At 35.8% G+C, this 14,129-nt stretch overlaps 1 protein-coding gene across 1 annotated transcript; it reads right to left on the reverse strand.

Annotated features, from left to right (window-relative positions):
* Positions 1 to 3,828: 3,828 nt before the first annotated feature.
* LOC133335342 (synaptotagmin-4-like) lies at positions 3,829 to 12,649 on the reverse strand. The gene is made up of 4 exons (XM_061543626.1): positions 12,601 to 12,649; positions 4,810 to 6,020; positions 4,665 to 4,739; positions 3,829 to 3,963 (listed from the first exon to the last, which is right to left on the reverse strand). The coding sequence occupies exons 1-4, from the start codon at positions 12,647 to 12,649 to the stop codon at positions 3,844 to 3,846; spliced, it is 1,455 nt and encodes a 484-aa protein (XP_061399610.1). The 3' UTR covers positions 3,829 to 3,843.
* Positions 12,650 to 14,129: the final 1,480 nt, after the last annotated feature.

Below are 14,129 nucleotides of genomic sequence, written 5' to 3' on the forward strand. Positions count from 1 at the left end.
CCTAATTAAATTAACATTAAAACTTAAACTAAGTGAAATAAAAACAAAAACACATTCTACAAAAATTAAAAAATATCATCATTTGTGTGTGCCCTTCATACGAAGAATTTTCTTTAAGTGTAGAAAATAATTGATGAAACGCTTGTTTGGTAATTTTTTTATTATTTGAAAAGCCTTTTTTCATTCAAACACTACATATTCGATTTGTTACAAATGGAATAAATACATTTTAATTCTAACTATGTATAAGTAATGATTTCTTCATTTCAAAGTCCTTGGGTAGAATATATTTTCATCAGGATGTAAAAAGTTTAAAAAATGTGAAAGTCTAGACAATAGCAGATATCGAAACAAAGTAAAAACTGGAAAATTCATGCGATACAGTGGCCATTAGAGGTACACGGAAGGATATACACTAAAGCTTACTTAATAGCAACACGTCAATAATCAAATATAAACTTTCGGAATAATCCAGTATATGGAATTTTGGAGCAATATCGCTTCAAATTATCGTAAAGATACTGGTAAAAATACTTTATTTTCATACGATTTGACCGTTGGAGTGTTTTAAGATAAGAGTCTAAAATTCCAAATACATCATTTGTAAAATATTTGTTATTAAAATTTTATTTTTTAGTTGGCCACCTTTACTCTCTTGCCCTTTGTCGAGAAAGTACCACCACTGTTTACAATGGGTGATGTAGCAAGTTTCGTCCGTAGCGCTAAGTCATCGAATATCGATGATAATGCTGCTAAAACCTGGATGAGCCATGAGTCGAGTATTTGAAATCCTCAATTTATCTATAGTCACACGCATCGTTCCTGAAGCCTAGACAATGGGCAGGGTGTTCCCGCTACTGAAGCCAAGCAAGGATACCAGCAAATATGATCTCACTTTTGTTACCAGTATCTTCACGCATATAGGTCGAAGACTAAATCAGGATCGGCCGTGCCATATAAAAGTGTTAGTCGCTCTCTTAGTATCGTCATTAATGCCACACTGTTTGAAGTCATCGGAACTACTTCCCACCGACCAAGTTTGAAACATTGGATAATCAATTATATGTGTGAACGTCAGTCGTACGTGAAGTTTCGGAATAAGAAGAATAAGCCCCATAGAGTGAAGCAGAGAGTTCCCTAGGGTGGTGGTGATGTCACCGGAGCTGTTTAGCCTCCGCCTTTCCGGTATTGACACCCCGACATAAAGATTTGAGATCGTTACGTATGCAAACGGTTGTACGACCATTTCGTCGGGTCGATGATGACATATCGCTTAATTGTTGTAACACCGACATAAATCAAAAATCGTGATTTTCCGAAAGGTATATCGTACACGCTCTGATTGAGAAGCTGTAGAAGTTTCTCTGTTCCTTGTATGCGAAAGGTTGAACACCTATCTCGCCTATTTAGCAGACTCTTTCCACGTGAAAAATATGAAAATATCCACCACGAAATGTTCACATTGTTCGCCACATAAAAAACAGAAATGAAAATACCTTTAAATGTTAAGGCCGAGGGACAATTAATTCAAAATTCTCGGGTTCACATTCGATAACATGTTCATCTGCGGTAATTTGAAAAATAGGAACAAGGACATATCATATGGTGTATAAAACTCCCCCCACTCAGGCGTGTCAGGAAGTATATGCATGATCTAGAGAGATCATGCATATACCTTTCGATCAAAATGCCTATTGAGCAGGTCTGAATAGCATTCCCTGTGGAAAGCCGATTGCCGTCCTCGCAGCTCACCGCCAAACCGTCGCAGCTTAAGAGATTCAGCTGCCTACACAAATCAGAGTAGTTTGGACCTATTGCGTACATGATGGTGTTGTCGTCTAAATTCGTATTGAGTATGGATTGATGGCAACGCGCAGGATGTCTGCCCTGCATATGGCATAGGCCCGCACACATGTGGCAAAGGCCCGCATTTAATTGCCCTGCTGGAAGATCTGCGACGGCAGCCAGTGGAAGTAGCTGCATTTCTTATTTTAGATACAATTTCAGAACCTGTGTGAATAAGACAGGATTCAAATTTGTGTATTAAATCAGGGAACGGGTCATTTGTATATATTTGCCCGGCCTATACACAGTGTCCTTTATGTGGTGGTTGACATATGGAGAAATGCTCACAGGCATCAGAAGAATGTAGGAGGGGAATTTCTATAATAGATCTACTGATAGATATCGTTTGTTCTCTTAACCACCGCCTTGGTATCTGTTTTGCCAATTCATTCGAGGACGAACACTAAACTATCAGATAGGAACTAGCCAACCATTACAGTACTTTCCGAGGGATTTGCAAAGCCACTTCAGATGTCAAAAAAGACAAATTGTTGCGGGACCTTTATTTGGTGACTATCCAAGCATGGACTCATACTGACAACATGGAACAATCTGCTAGAGGTTAATCTATTCCCTGAGCACTAGAAATATCAATTTATATTAAATCCATTTGAGAAAGTGTGGACAAGGACGCCAACAGCTGTTGAGTCGATCTTTTTATATCTTCTATCAAATGATGTAATATGCGACTTCGGGCATTTAACAATAAACCAACTTATATTAAAAGTTTTCTGCCTTGCGGAAATAAATGGAGATTGTGCCAAAATACATATACCTATATGGAAATTTTGTTTACGAGGTGATCCACTAGAATCTAAATTAATGTACAAGAGTCACTTCGACTGGAAATGCGGATAAGACATTTAAAACAGCCCAAATTATATGGGACCTTAATCTGGAGGCTATATTAACACATGCACCTATATAGAGCATGGAACAATCAATAGAGCATGGAAAAATTTACGTTCACTCCGATTAAGGCTAGGTTTTTCTTTAAATGAAGGGTTAGTGGAGATTAGTTTTTCAATAAAAATCCACATATTAAAGACCACATTGATAAAGACCAATTGGTCTATATGGATAGCATAAGCATATCTAATAGATTTTCAAAGAAGGTTTTTAAAGCGGAACATAGGCTCAAGACCTTTTTTTCTATCCTCTCATCCTAGATCTTTCAATGACAGATAACACTATCGAAAATTTCAAATTTTTTTTAAAATTAAATTGTATTTAAGCCATTCTTGTTTTAATATTTCGAACTTATGATAAAATATCGAAGTAACTTAAAATTGCATCTTTATAATATATATACCATATATAGCATTTTGTGTGTGTTTTGTATGTGGTTGTGTGTTCATCTTCATAAATATATAAGTATATAATTTCTTTTTTTTTGTCATAATATCATGATATATATTTTGCTGATTTTATTTTATTTTTTGTTTTCATATATATATCCTTGTTGTTTTAATTTCTCCTTAACTGTGTTTTTCTTATAGCTTTTCAATATTTTATTTTTTATTATTTAAATTAATTTTTTACATACAATTAATATTATACAGGATATAAGCAAATGTCCTGTTTTGTTGTTTTGGTTTTTTTCTTTTTGCCTCTTTGTGTCTCTCTGGTGTTAATATTCTTATTTGTTTAGCTTTCCTAAATTATTCTTTCTTTGCGTTTTTGCTTGTTTTTCGAAAATTCATATCATTTTTAAAATTATTTTCCTCTTTCCTTTGTTTGTTTGACTATGATCGGTATGTGGGAGTGTGTGTTTTCGTGTTCGGTATGCAATTTACTTAAATTTATGTATATAATATTTTACTTATATATAAGTATATATTTTTTTCTAGCATGTTTTGGTTTTGTTATTTTCCTCTATTAATTTGTGTGTGTCTCAGTTTTTGTTGTTGTTGGTTTTTTTTTTTCTTTGAAATTCTGTAAAGATTGTGGCTTTTTCTAGTGCCATTTAAGCTGACCTATCTGTTGATCCGTTGAAATTTACTCATTTAATTTATGCCATTCGGCAATTTGTCTTCGTGGTGAATTGCACACTTCATTCCAGTGATTTAAGGCTGTGCCATTTGAGTTGGGTCCACCCAATTCAAGTCGTCCAATAACCTAGAAAGAAAATAGAAAATTTTAATTGGATTTTTCAATTCAAAGAATAGAACCACTTTCTATTACAGAAAATTTTCGATAAGCCTTCGAAGGGTTGGAAACTTTATGTGGAGGTTTTAAAAACAAAATTTAAGGTTTTTTAGGGCGGAATATCTTTTTCAGATCTCCGATGGACAGAAAAGCTTTATCTGATCTTCATAAGATCAATTTACGGTCTTCTAAAGGACGATATTCCGCCTACGATGTGGAACTGAAGACCTTCAACAGGTCTTCAAGAAATAAGGAAATGATTTTTTCAAAACATATTTTTTCGAAGATCAGCGAAGACTGGGCGTAGATTTTCAAGAAAAATATTTTTAAAAAGGCCATTTTCCAAATTTTAATCTGGCCTGGATTTTGGAAAAAATTCTGTTGAGACAGAAAACATTCGTCATGCCTATATCTTCTAAGGTTAAAATATCTGTATTTTTGAAAATTAATATTTGTCTCCATAACATCGTTAGAGTGAAAAGAGCATTTTCAGACCTTCTACCGGCCTAAACCCATCTCTGTTTCCTGTAAATACACAATACACAGGCCTTCTCAGAAAAAAAAACTTCCTCATGTAAAACCTCATGTCCAGGCATTCTATGACGTTGTCCCGTTGTTTCCTGATCCTGAAAACTTCTTCGAGTAATATGACACCCAGAATTCTAACTTACCTCATTTTTGGTTACACGATCCCAGTCTAACAGCATCAATTCAAGTGACACTCCCTCCAAAGTCGCTCCAGTTCCCTGAAAGACGGAAAGTAAAAAGTTATTCATTTGCATTTCCTCCTCACTCTACACCCTCCAAATTCCTCACCTCAGCTGCTGGGATATCAAAAGCAAAACTCTCATTGAAAACAGGACTCAGTGTACGTTTCTTGACGTGTGTCTTCTTCTTGGCAATACGCTGGCCATTGTATAACAAATAGATTTTCACATAAGGATCAGCCAGTCCGGTCACATCCATACGTGGTAAATTACGGGCCTTCAATAGAACGACAGTCAAACGTCCAGCAGCCGGTTGCCAACAGAGTGAAATCAAAAGTTCGCCACGACCCTGTGCCCTTATCTTCAAGCTACGTGGTTGAATTTCCTTGCTAATCGATAAAGCCTCCTTGGAAATGTCACCGATTTCAATGCTCGACAATGGACAGACAACCTCACCAATGACATCATCACGCGAATAGCGATCGAAACTCAAAATCACGAAATGCAATGACATATTCTGTAAATCGTTAATGTTCAAACCATAGAAAGTGAAATCTTCATCGTAGACGGGGTTACGGGTATTGCGGACAACACGGGTCTTAACCTTGTGCTGTTTATCGGGCAACAGTTGTAACTTGACATAGGGATCGGTTGCTGCCTGGGTGCGTCCATTCATACCGGACGGAATGTCGCCACCATTGTTACTTGTCGAAGGGTTGTTTGAATTGCCACCACTGCTCTTGGAGGGTAGACCACGGCAACGTATAATCGACACCATTAGGGCATTTCGTTCTGCCAAATAACGTAATTTGAAAAAGATCGAACCCAACTTGCCATATTGTTCCAAATGGAGATCATTGCTGGCATTACTGATCATTGACTCTTGCATTGCACCCATTTGACTAGATCTGCCGCTGGCAGCACCACCATTGCTGCTAGCACCATTACCAGTTGGACTTTTGGCTTCGACGGGTGAATGTTTCTCGCTGCCGGCATTATATTTTGCTGCTTTGGGTTTAATTTCATCCTCTTCCATATATTTGACAGTTTGTGGTGATATCGGCGATGAGGCATTCTGATCGGGCATTGCCTGTAAGATTCCCAATTGTTTGGTACCCGTTGGTGATGGTGATTTCTTTAGATAATGTGGTGGCTGGCCACTAGGCGAACGAACAGCTGTCGGACGTCGTGTCGGTTGAAAGGGAAAAGTGGCATCGTGTTGATTTTGTTTGCGATTACGGGCACGCATTTGTCGGGCGCATATACAGGCCACTGCCCAAAGGGCACCGGCTGACACAAGGCCCAGGATAGCAGGAAGTACTGAAAATGAAGTAGGGGAGAAAATATGATGAATATTAATGACAGAACAATTTGATAGAGAATTTTCAAATGTTAATTATAAGAAGTAAAACCAGTGAGCGGAGCAGTATAGTCGGACGGGGCCGACCATATGATACCCTACACAACTACCACGAAAATCACACTTTCGGCGGTTCTGTATTCTGAGCCTGGGCAATATTTCGTGATATTTGCACCCTTTTTACCGTTTATAGATCAACAACTTCTATTTCTAAGTCTTGCATTTTTTCCAACATGTTTTTTCTTGAAGTGAATTTTTACGCAATAAAATAAAAAAGCGTCGTCCTTGACCATAATCGGAACTTCATGTACAATTTCAAAGCGATCAGCGCTACATTTCCGTCCTCTAATGGTGTAATAGTAATAATATGCACATAGTCACCTTTACTTAATTACGTATAACACCCGCATCGGAGTTATACGTAATTAAGTAATTAAGCCATATAATTGGTACCAATTTGATGGTCAACAACTCATCTTGGACAAACTATCAACATCTCGTGTATATGTCCTTCAGGAGCAAGTATATACGCCCCAGAATAAAAATTTTGTATTTTTTCACACAAAAGTCAGGGTCCATTTGACCTGCTAAATATTGACCGATGCTTATTCTTAGGCCCGATCCCCTTCTCCATGTAAAATTTCACGATATTCGGACCATAACTGCGGTCTCTGGAGCGGCCAGAAAAACGGACAAAAATTTAGTATTTGGTCCATTTCATCCCCTAAATTTCGTGAAGATTGGTCCATAACTGTGGCCTGTATCGTGTTTACAAATTGTAATGGACAGACGGACGGACACACATGTCTAGATCGACTCAGCTAGTCGACATATGACGATCGGTATACTTTAAGATGCGTCTAGGACCAATATTTCGCGACGTTACAAACTTTTGGGGCTGCACAAAAACTTTGGGGCTACACAACACAGTTGTGTAGGGTATAAATAGGGTTTTGTGCCCCCAATGAATAACGAAAATGCGTGCGTTTTAAAGGTCACTTTAAAAATGGTTTCCTAGATCCAAAAACTGGACATTTTTCAATTAAAGTTGTTGTAATTTTACGAATAATGTCATTATTGGTACATATTCTGACATAGACCCCACAGACTTGTCCGATTTTAGGTATTTTGGTATATATTAGGAGAATTTTCCAACTGATATAACTGTGGATTCCGGGTTCTTGATGCATTAACCGAATTCTTCAAACTATGTGTCTTTATTATTTTCGTAGAGAACAAAAACCATCTGGCCGATGTTAGGCATTTCAAGTGTACACCCCATATCGGAGGGTATAAAAGCGGTCTACTTCTTCGACAATGTAATTTAGTTATTAAATATAATTTATTCACCATTAAATATCAATTCATTCTCCTATCACTACCATGGCTCCGCATAATTATACGTTTGAAATAGTCATCAACTGTAACTAGAGACTGTTTATATTAACTATGCTGCTAAAAATTGCGTGAGTGTTTCCTATTGGGATTTTATTACAAAAATATGCGCTAACTAATGTTGACATTTAAGTGAAATATTTGGATAGGAAATATTGACGACAATTTCTGATTTAATGTTATTTTCATAAGAATTCTACAAGAATTTTGAAGCATGAAAAAGGTTACATACCTGGAATAATAAATTTTACTTAATGTTACTACAACTATTTTATACGTTTTTATACCCTCCACCATAGTATGGAGGGTATATTAGTTTTGTTTTTCCCTTTATAACGCATCGAAATAATCATTTCCGACCGTATAAAGTATATACATTCTTGATCAGCGAAAAATTCTATGACGATCTAATCATGTCCGTCTGTCTGTTGTAATCACTCTAGCGTCTAAACGAATTGAGAGAGAATGCCAAAATGTTGCATATAGTCTTTTGTCTGCAGGCAGATCAAGTTCGAAGATGGGCTATATCGGTCCACGTTTAGGCATAGCTCCCATATAAGGGTACCCCCCAAATTTCGGTATTTTGGGGTTCTTGAGCGCGTTTTTCAACCGAATTCGCTGAAATTTGGTACTTTAAGTTCTTATTGGGTAGAAAAATTCACCACTAGAAATTATAAATTTAGGTCAATTTTTTTGGTACCCCCCATATAACGGTACACCTCAATTTTCGGTATTTTGGGGTTCTTGAGCGCGTTTTTCAACCGAATTCGCTGAAATTTGCCACATTGGGTTCTTATTGGGTACTAAATGTCTTCACAAAAAATTATAAATATAGGTCCACTTTTTCTGCTAGCCCCCATATAACGGTACCTCCTAATTTTCAATATTTTGGGGATTTTGATCGTATTTTTCTGCCGAATTAGCTGTAATTTAGTATTTTGAGTTCTTAATAGGTTCCAAATCTATCCACAAAAAATTATGAATATAGGTCCATTTTTTCGGATAGCCCCCATATAAAGGTACCCCCAAATTTTCGGTATTTTGGGGTTCTTGAGCGTGTTTTTCAACCGAATTCGCTGAAATTTGGTACTTTGAGTTCTTATTGGAAAGCAAATCTCCCCACTAAAGATTATAAATATAGGTCAATTTTTCTGGTACCCCCCATATAACGGTACACCTCAATTTTCGGTATTTTGGGGTTCTTAAGCGCGTTTTTCAACCGAATTCGCTGAAATTTGCCACATTGGGTTCTTATTGGGTACTAAATGTATGCACAAAAAATTATAAATATAGGTCCACTTTTTCTGGTAGCCCCCATATAACGGTATCTCCTAATTTTCAATATTTTGGGGATTTTGATCGTATTTTTCTGCCGAATTAGCTGTAATTTAGTATTTTGAGTTCTTAATAGGTCCCAAATCTATCCACAAAAAATTATGAATATAGATCCATTTTTTCGGATAGCCCCAATATAAAGGTACCCCCAATTTTCAGTATTTTGGGATTCTTAAGCGCGTTTTTCAACCGAATTTGCTGTAAATTGGTATTTTGTTGTCGTATATGGTACCAAATCTCCCTACCAAAAAAATATTAATATTCGCCCCAATTTCGGGGTAGTCCCCATATAACCCCCTTTTTTATATTAAAATGGTTATCTGATTTGTTCCACGTATTGAGTTTGGTTCTAAGTCTCTGATGTAATAATTTCACCTGCGGAGGATATCGAGATAAACAAGTAGAACGTAAGGTTCGATAATGAACTATAACCCGCATTTAGACCTAGCCCCTCTATGGAGGTTCCAGAATAAGTGGACCGATATTCCCCATTTTCGAGTTTGAACTAAGATTGGAAGAAATAATAAGATGGACAAAGTTTGGATGAAATGTAAATTTTTTGAAATGGATTTTATCCATAGAAACATGGGGTCTAGAACCAATATTTCGATTAGCCACATTGGGACAAGTCTAGTTTAGGGCCCCCTCACGGATAGTTTTGAAATTTTTACCACATGTAGTCCTTGGGGCACTGATTATAACAGTATATTTTTTTCTTGCGGAAATCGGTATTTCCGGAGATATGGGCCTCCAAAGTTCCGTTGGGACCCTTGTATTTTCTAATAAATTTTTAAAATCCACTAAGGCAATATGGGTGTCATTTGAAAGCATTTGAAGCCCTGATTACTAAAATATAATAAGTCCATACTTTCTGAGATATGGGTCTCTAAATTCCGCGAGAACCTTCTGAAAAACAATATGGGTATCAATTAAAAGCGGCTGAAACACAAGTTGCAAAAATGTAACTACGGCTACACGACAGAATCTCCTTTTAATTAGAATAGTGTGTGTGGGTAGCCGGCCTTCGGCCGGGTATTTAAGACTTTCTCCCATGGGCAGATGGCAACACCGGCTACGCGACAGAACCTCCTTTTAATTAGAATAGTGTTGGCGGGTAGGCGGCCTTCGGCCGGGGATTTAAGATTTTCTCTTATGGACAGATGGATACTCTGGCTACGCGACAGAACTTTCTCTTAATTAACATTGTATCACAATGCCTTTACTCTTTAATACATATATTTAACCTTTAAAATGATACCCATACTGCCTGGACCAATATTACATACACATGGAAGGTATTTACCGAAAATTTGAGACCCATATCTCAGAAAGTATGGACATATTTGATATGAATATAAAATTTTTGTAATCAGGGCTTCAAATGCTTTGAAATGATACCCATATTGCCTTAGTGAATTTTAAAAAATTATGAGATAATATAAGGGTCCCAACGGAACTTTGGAGGCCCATATCCCGGAAATTGCGATTTCCGCAAGAAAAAAAAGTATACTGCTGTAATCAGGGCCCCAAGAACTACATGTGGTAAAAATTTCAAAACGATCCGTGAGGGGGCCCTAAACTAGGCTTAAGCCTCTGAATTTTTTATTTTTGTTTACATAATCCCTTTTTAGAAATGTCGGTATAGGTCCACTTTTTGGTATGATACCTATATTTTCATTTCTAGTACCTGCCAGTTTATCTATGGTGGAGGGTATTCAAAGTTCGGCCCGGCCGAACTTAACGCTTTTTCACTTGTTTATTCTGAATTACACTCTGGCGAGAACGAATAGTGGTGTCCCTATGGAGACCAATTCATAATTCACACCATACAATAAATTTAAAAGGTCACTATATTTTTAACAAATAAGGCAACAAACAAAATAAAATCGATCTTAATACACTGTGCAACAAGGGGCATGTGTATTACAAAATACAGAAGAAGAAATATGCCATTCACGTGCTCAATGTGAATCCAAAATGTAAAAGAAGAAATTCGCTTAGGTAAAGTTTTAATCTCCATTTATATTTGAAGCCAAACATGTTTTTTATATGAAAAATTTTTAGTCGGGTAATGTGAACCACTATCAAAAAGAAGAACGTTTTCATGGGGACGCGTTCGAAACATGGACCCATATTAAAACCAGTAAGGAAAGTAGTAAATTCGGAATAGAACGAATAAGATACCCCTCACCACTTGAGTATATTCTACATATGTATCCTAACAATTCAAAATGTTGACTCTTTGTGGCTTCATGTTTTGTAAAAAATTCAGATGAATATCTCTTACACCCTTTGATTGAGAAGTTGTGGAAGCACCTCTGTTGCAAGGTGGGACTCAATTGGAAACATAAAAAGTGTTTTCTGCAAAACCATTTTTTATTTATGGCGGTCTTACAGCAAATAAGCGAATGAGCAAATTGATAGGTTGTGCAAAGTTTGGGTAAATCGGATATTTTGTTCGCATGATATAAAATTTTATTTTTGACCTTACGTTGTACCTCCCATAATGGTTTTTGTGATATCCATCACAAATAGTTCAAATATTGGTCCAAAAGAAATGGACAGATATTCCCCATTTTCTTTCTTGGTTTAAGATAAGAAGTAATATTAAGATGTTCAACTCCCTTCGGAAGTTAAGGAACAGACGGACGTCTCTAAATTGAAATTGGTTTTAGATACATAGGTACATATTCCGATAAGCTGCATTTTTGCGTCAGCCATAAGGCTGTGAGTATAAAAATGTAAATGGATACCAAGTCGGGGCAGTGCGGTGAATGAATTTCACGCTTTAGCCGGTCAGAACGGCGCTGGTCGCATTTTCACGATTCACAATAATACGGTTTCTTGTGTTTATTTTTCGAATCACTCCGAACAACACAACACATAGTGGTACGTCAAACCCTACTGTCTGACGGTAACAGAACAGTGTAGCCTAGGCCTGAAATATTTATATTAGCCCTAGTATGAATTAAAGAAATATTAACATAATTTAATTCACATAAATTTTAAAAATTTACATAAGTGTAATCGAAAATCGAATACACTTTTTGAACAAACCTCATATTTACTGCAGAAATCAATCTCAATTGCCAATACCTACATGAATTTAAACCTGCTAAAATTATAATTTATATGTGTTCTATCACATAAATTTCTTATATGTACATCATAGAATATTCCTTATACGAATAACAATAAATCTGTCAAGGGAGTCTTTACTGGGAAGGAGTTTGGGGTTTTATGTTGTTCGCAGAAATTGTTGCTAAAAATAGACGGTAGGTATAAAAATAGGAGCACATACATATAAATATACATATTTGTATTTCAGATGACTCATGGAAAATTGTGAATTTGTATAAGTATTTTTTATGTGAATTGTGTATTAGTATGTAATAATAAATTAAACATATAAAAAATAAATATTTGTTTAAGAAAAAATATTAAAACCATGGTAGAAGTCTTTTTATGATGTAGGAGAATTGGTGTCAAAAGGTACGACGACAAAGCAAAAAACCCCATACGACGGAATAGAAATCAAAACAACCCCCAACCCAAATAACAGCAAAAAACCAAGTAAAAATAAAAACCTCATCCCTCTTCACACTCAATTCTCGTATCACGTAGAATACGGCAAAAAAGGAAAAAAAATGCAATCAACAACAGTAAGCAAATGAAAAAACGGTATACACTTTCAATATTTCGGTACATTTAGGATCCTTTTTTTAAATTAAATTATAAAATAAATAGGAAAAATCATTATTAGCATTTTTTTTAATTAATTGTTTTATAAACATAATTTGTTATACTTACTTGTTGTCATAGCGCTTATATCGGGATTGTTGGAATATTCGTCACCCATTTTGAGATGATTTTCTTTATTTTTTTATTTTTTTTCTTTCTTTGTTTGTTAGCGTTTTCTTTCAGTCAGTTCCGTTGCGAAAAACTGTTGTAAATATGGTTAATTTTTATTATCGGTAATTTTTTTCAATGTTTCCTCTATTCATAGGAAAATAAAGTTACCGTTGCCGAAAAAAGCTTTATCTAAATGGTAACACAATAAGAAGAAGAAGCATAAGATGAAAATATCAGCCTCAAAATTTTGGCAATAAAAGCAACTTCGTATTTTATTATTCTTCTTTTATCTCTTATTCACAACTTTCATACACAATTACTAAATGCCTAAAAGTATGCTAAGGTTTATTCATTCACATCCACTTGTAGCGGCAAAGCTTTTGTCACAACCGTACACTATTGCCATCTCTTTCATATTTTCACTCTTAACACCAAACACACACTTGACTCACTTCCCCAGGCAAAATACTGTTATTGGAAATTTATTGTTGTTGTTCGTTTCGTTTTTTTGGTTCTTGACTGCGGGGGAGGGTTCATAGCACAGAAATACTTTTTTTTGTCTTTGACACCACACCACACGACACATAAATGACTTTGAAAGGATTTCAACGTTTCGTTTCGTTTTATTTCGTTTAATCACGTTCCGTTTTTATCATTGTTTCGTTGCTTGTTTGTGTTGTTTTCTCCAGTTCCCCCATTTGAAATTTGTCATTTGTTTTTGTTTTGTTACAGAGTAGAGGGTAGCATAACTCTGAATTGTTGTGCTAGTTGTTACCGTGTAATGGAAAATAAATGTGACAATGTCAAACTTTTTTTTTGGGGTAAAGTACGTCATTGAAGCTATGGCATGAGATGGCTACATAATTGTTACGCAGGATTTTATTATTCGGAGACAAAGATTATTATTTTATGGATCGTAATAGAGTCATGAGATGCATATGTTTGTCCTGCATGTTGACCGTCTACCTTTTTTATTCTTTCTGCCTTTAGATGGAAGCTTCATCGAGTTCCCTATAAGGTCAACATCAAATTCTACGTCGTCCATCAACCACTAGAAGACGAATGTAATCCCATATTTTGACACAACGGAAAGTTGTCTTAAGGTCCTATTACCGATTTATGACCAACATGACTGAAATTTGTCACGTTCAGTTTACGAAGGGAAATATACCTTACCGATATTCACATTCAATTCAATTCACATTTTGACATGGTGTGTTCTTATAACAAAAAGTTATCAAAATGGTTTCACTTTTTCAAAGTCCAATAAAATTCACAAATTCCATACTCATACATTTAAAATTTCTTTAAAAATCGAGACCTTCCCAGTAGAAAATACTCTCTTGCGTGACAATTTCATTGACGAAACGTTGACGAAATTTATGGAATTGTCATTCATGACTAAACACATGATATGTCGTCGAAAATGTCGTTCTTCTCGAAATATGAAAACAAAACAAAAATAGTCTGAATCGAGTGTACTATGA

This window comes from Musca vetustissima, unplaced genomic scaffold, assembly GCF_032173495.1.
Source record: "Musca vetustissima isolate MV318-11 ecotype Yass unplaced genomic scaffold, APGP_CSIRO_Mvet_v1 utg72812, whole genome shotgun sequence".
NCBI lineage: Eukaryota > Metazoa > Arthropoda > Insecta > Diptera > Muscidae > Musca > Musca vetustissima.

Coding starts and splice junctions, on each gene's coding strand:
- LOC133335342 (XM_061543626.1), bottom strand. CDS start 12,649: ATGGGTGACGAATATTCCAACAATCCCGATATAAGCGCTATGACAACA. Junction 6,021..12,600: donor TATAAGCGCTATGACAACAA/GTAAGTATAACA, acceptor CTTCATTTTCAG/TACTTCCTGCTATCCTGGGC. Junction 4,740..4,809: donor TTGATATCCCAGCAGCTGAG/GTGAGGAATTTG, acceptor TCCGTCTTTCAG/GGAACTGGAGCGACTTTGGA.